Source organism: Pygoscelis adeliae, unplaced genomic scaffold (assembly GCF_000699105.1).
Source record: "Pygoscelis adeliae isolate BGI_AS28 unplaced genomic scaffold, ASM69910v1 Scaffold833, whole genome shotgun sequence".
Taxonomy (NCBI): Eukaryota; Metazoa; Chordata; class Aves; order Sphenisciformes; family Spheniscidae; genus Pygoscelis; species Pygoscelis adeliae.
Window position 1 is genome coordinate 54,334 of NW_008824381.1, and position 1,396 is coordinate 55,729.

The window sequence follows — 1,396 nt, forward strand, 5'->3', positions numbered from 1 at the left end:
TCCTCTGCACTCCTGCAGAGCCGCCCCCATTGCTGGAGGAAAGTGGTGGGTGGAAGGGATATGACACAGCATTATTTCCTGGAACGCCACTTTTGTGCCCTGGCAAAGTGGCGAGAGGCTCGGCTCAGGAGCCCGGAAAACAAGGGCAGAATGATACTGGCTACCATCTTTTCCAGGAGAGCTTAATTTGTCTTAAGATTAATTACACATAGACATAGAGCTGCAGAGGTTAAAAACCCTTCCCCCTGCCCCCATCTCTGCACAGACCACCCGGGCAGGCAAAGGGTGCTGCAGGATGAGGGTGTCGAGCCAGGCACGGCCCAGGAGCCTCTGCCCCAGCCTGCTGCCAATTTCCACATGGGATGTGGTGATTTGCTGCTGGAGAACAGCAGCAGTAAATTCCTATCTCACCAACCCCGAGTGTTAAAAAAAATGATGAGTCAGACTCCACGGATCATCAGACTGGCTTAATCACCACCGGGTTTTTAAATAACAAGATGTGGAGTTCTTTTGCTTTCCCCATCTGGTTCATGAGCTGATACAAGTCATGTTTCCAAGGGTTTTGCCAAAGCAGGGGTTTGGAGGTGACTTCATTTTTTAAAGTAAACAAAGAGTATGGTTTAATAGCCTGACTCTGGAAGCTGGAGCTTAGAAGAGGAGCCACTGACTATCACAGTAAAGGAGGTGATCTGGAAACCCCAAGGGCCACCCCAGCCTTGCTGGGGATGAGACAGGAGGTGAAGCAGGTGGGACTTCTTTCCTCTGCCCTTGGTACTACTCACACCTCTCCTGCTGCCTTGGTCAGGCTCGGGGGGGAGATATGCCCATAGAGGGGAAAGTTGGGGGGTGGGGCCCTGGCAGGCCTGGGCACCCTTTCACCCGGGAATGAAATTGTCCATGGTGATCTCATTAGAAGACCAGCTGGGCACCGAGTCATTATCCCTCTGGTACCAGCATCCTTCTGATAATGGCATCCCTCTGGTAACAGCATCCTTTAAGTACCAGCATCTCTCAGGTATGAGCATCCTCAGGGTACCCCCCCCCCCCCGGGGGGGGCCCAACCCTGGGGGGATACTGCCAGACCTGCCCGTGGACCTGCCCAGGGGTGTGGGACTGTGCAGTGGACTCTTTCAGGGGAGATAAAGTCACGCTGCCCGGGAATCCCTCTGGCCCTACAAATGCTACCGGGGTCTGCCAGCCCTGTCTCTCTGGGAGAAGCAAGGATGCACTTTGCGATGCTGGTTGCTGCTGCTTACCTGAGCCTGCTCCCGTACCTAGAAGGGCTCTGAGGGGCCATAGCTGCCCCGTCCCGCCGCCCCAGCCGGACCCCGGCGTGTGCGGTGGTGATGCCCAGCCCCGACCAGCGGTCATGCCCTGGCCAGGGACCAGGGAGCCG

The 1,396-nt window shown here is 56.1% G+C and overlaps 1 protein-coding gene across 1 annotated transcript in view; it reads right to left on the reverse strand.

Annotated features, from left to right (window-relative positions):
* The window catches only part of LRRC3 (leucine rich repeat containing 3), a 2,158-nt gene extending 861 nt beyond the window's left edge, over nucleotides 1–1,297 (reverse strand). The window contains exon 1 of the mRNA XM_009320217.1: nucleotides 1,257–1,297. Within this exon, the coding sequence (XP_009318492.1) occupies nucleotides 1,257–1,297 (41 nt within the window). The remainder of the gene's footprint in view (nucleotides 1–1,256) is intronic.
* Between the last annotated feature and the right edge of the window lie 99 nt (nucleotides 1,298–1,396).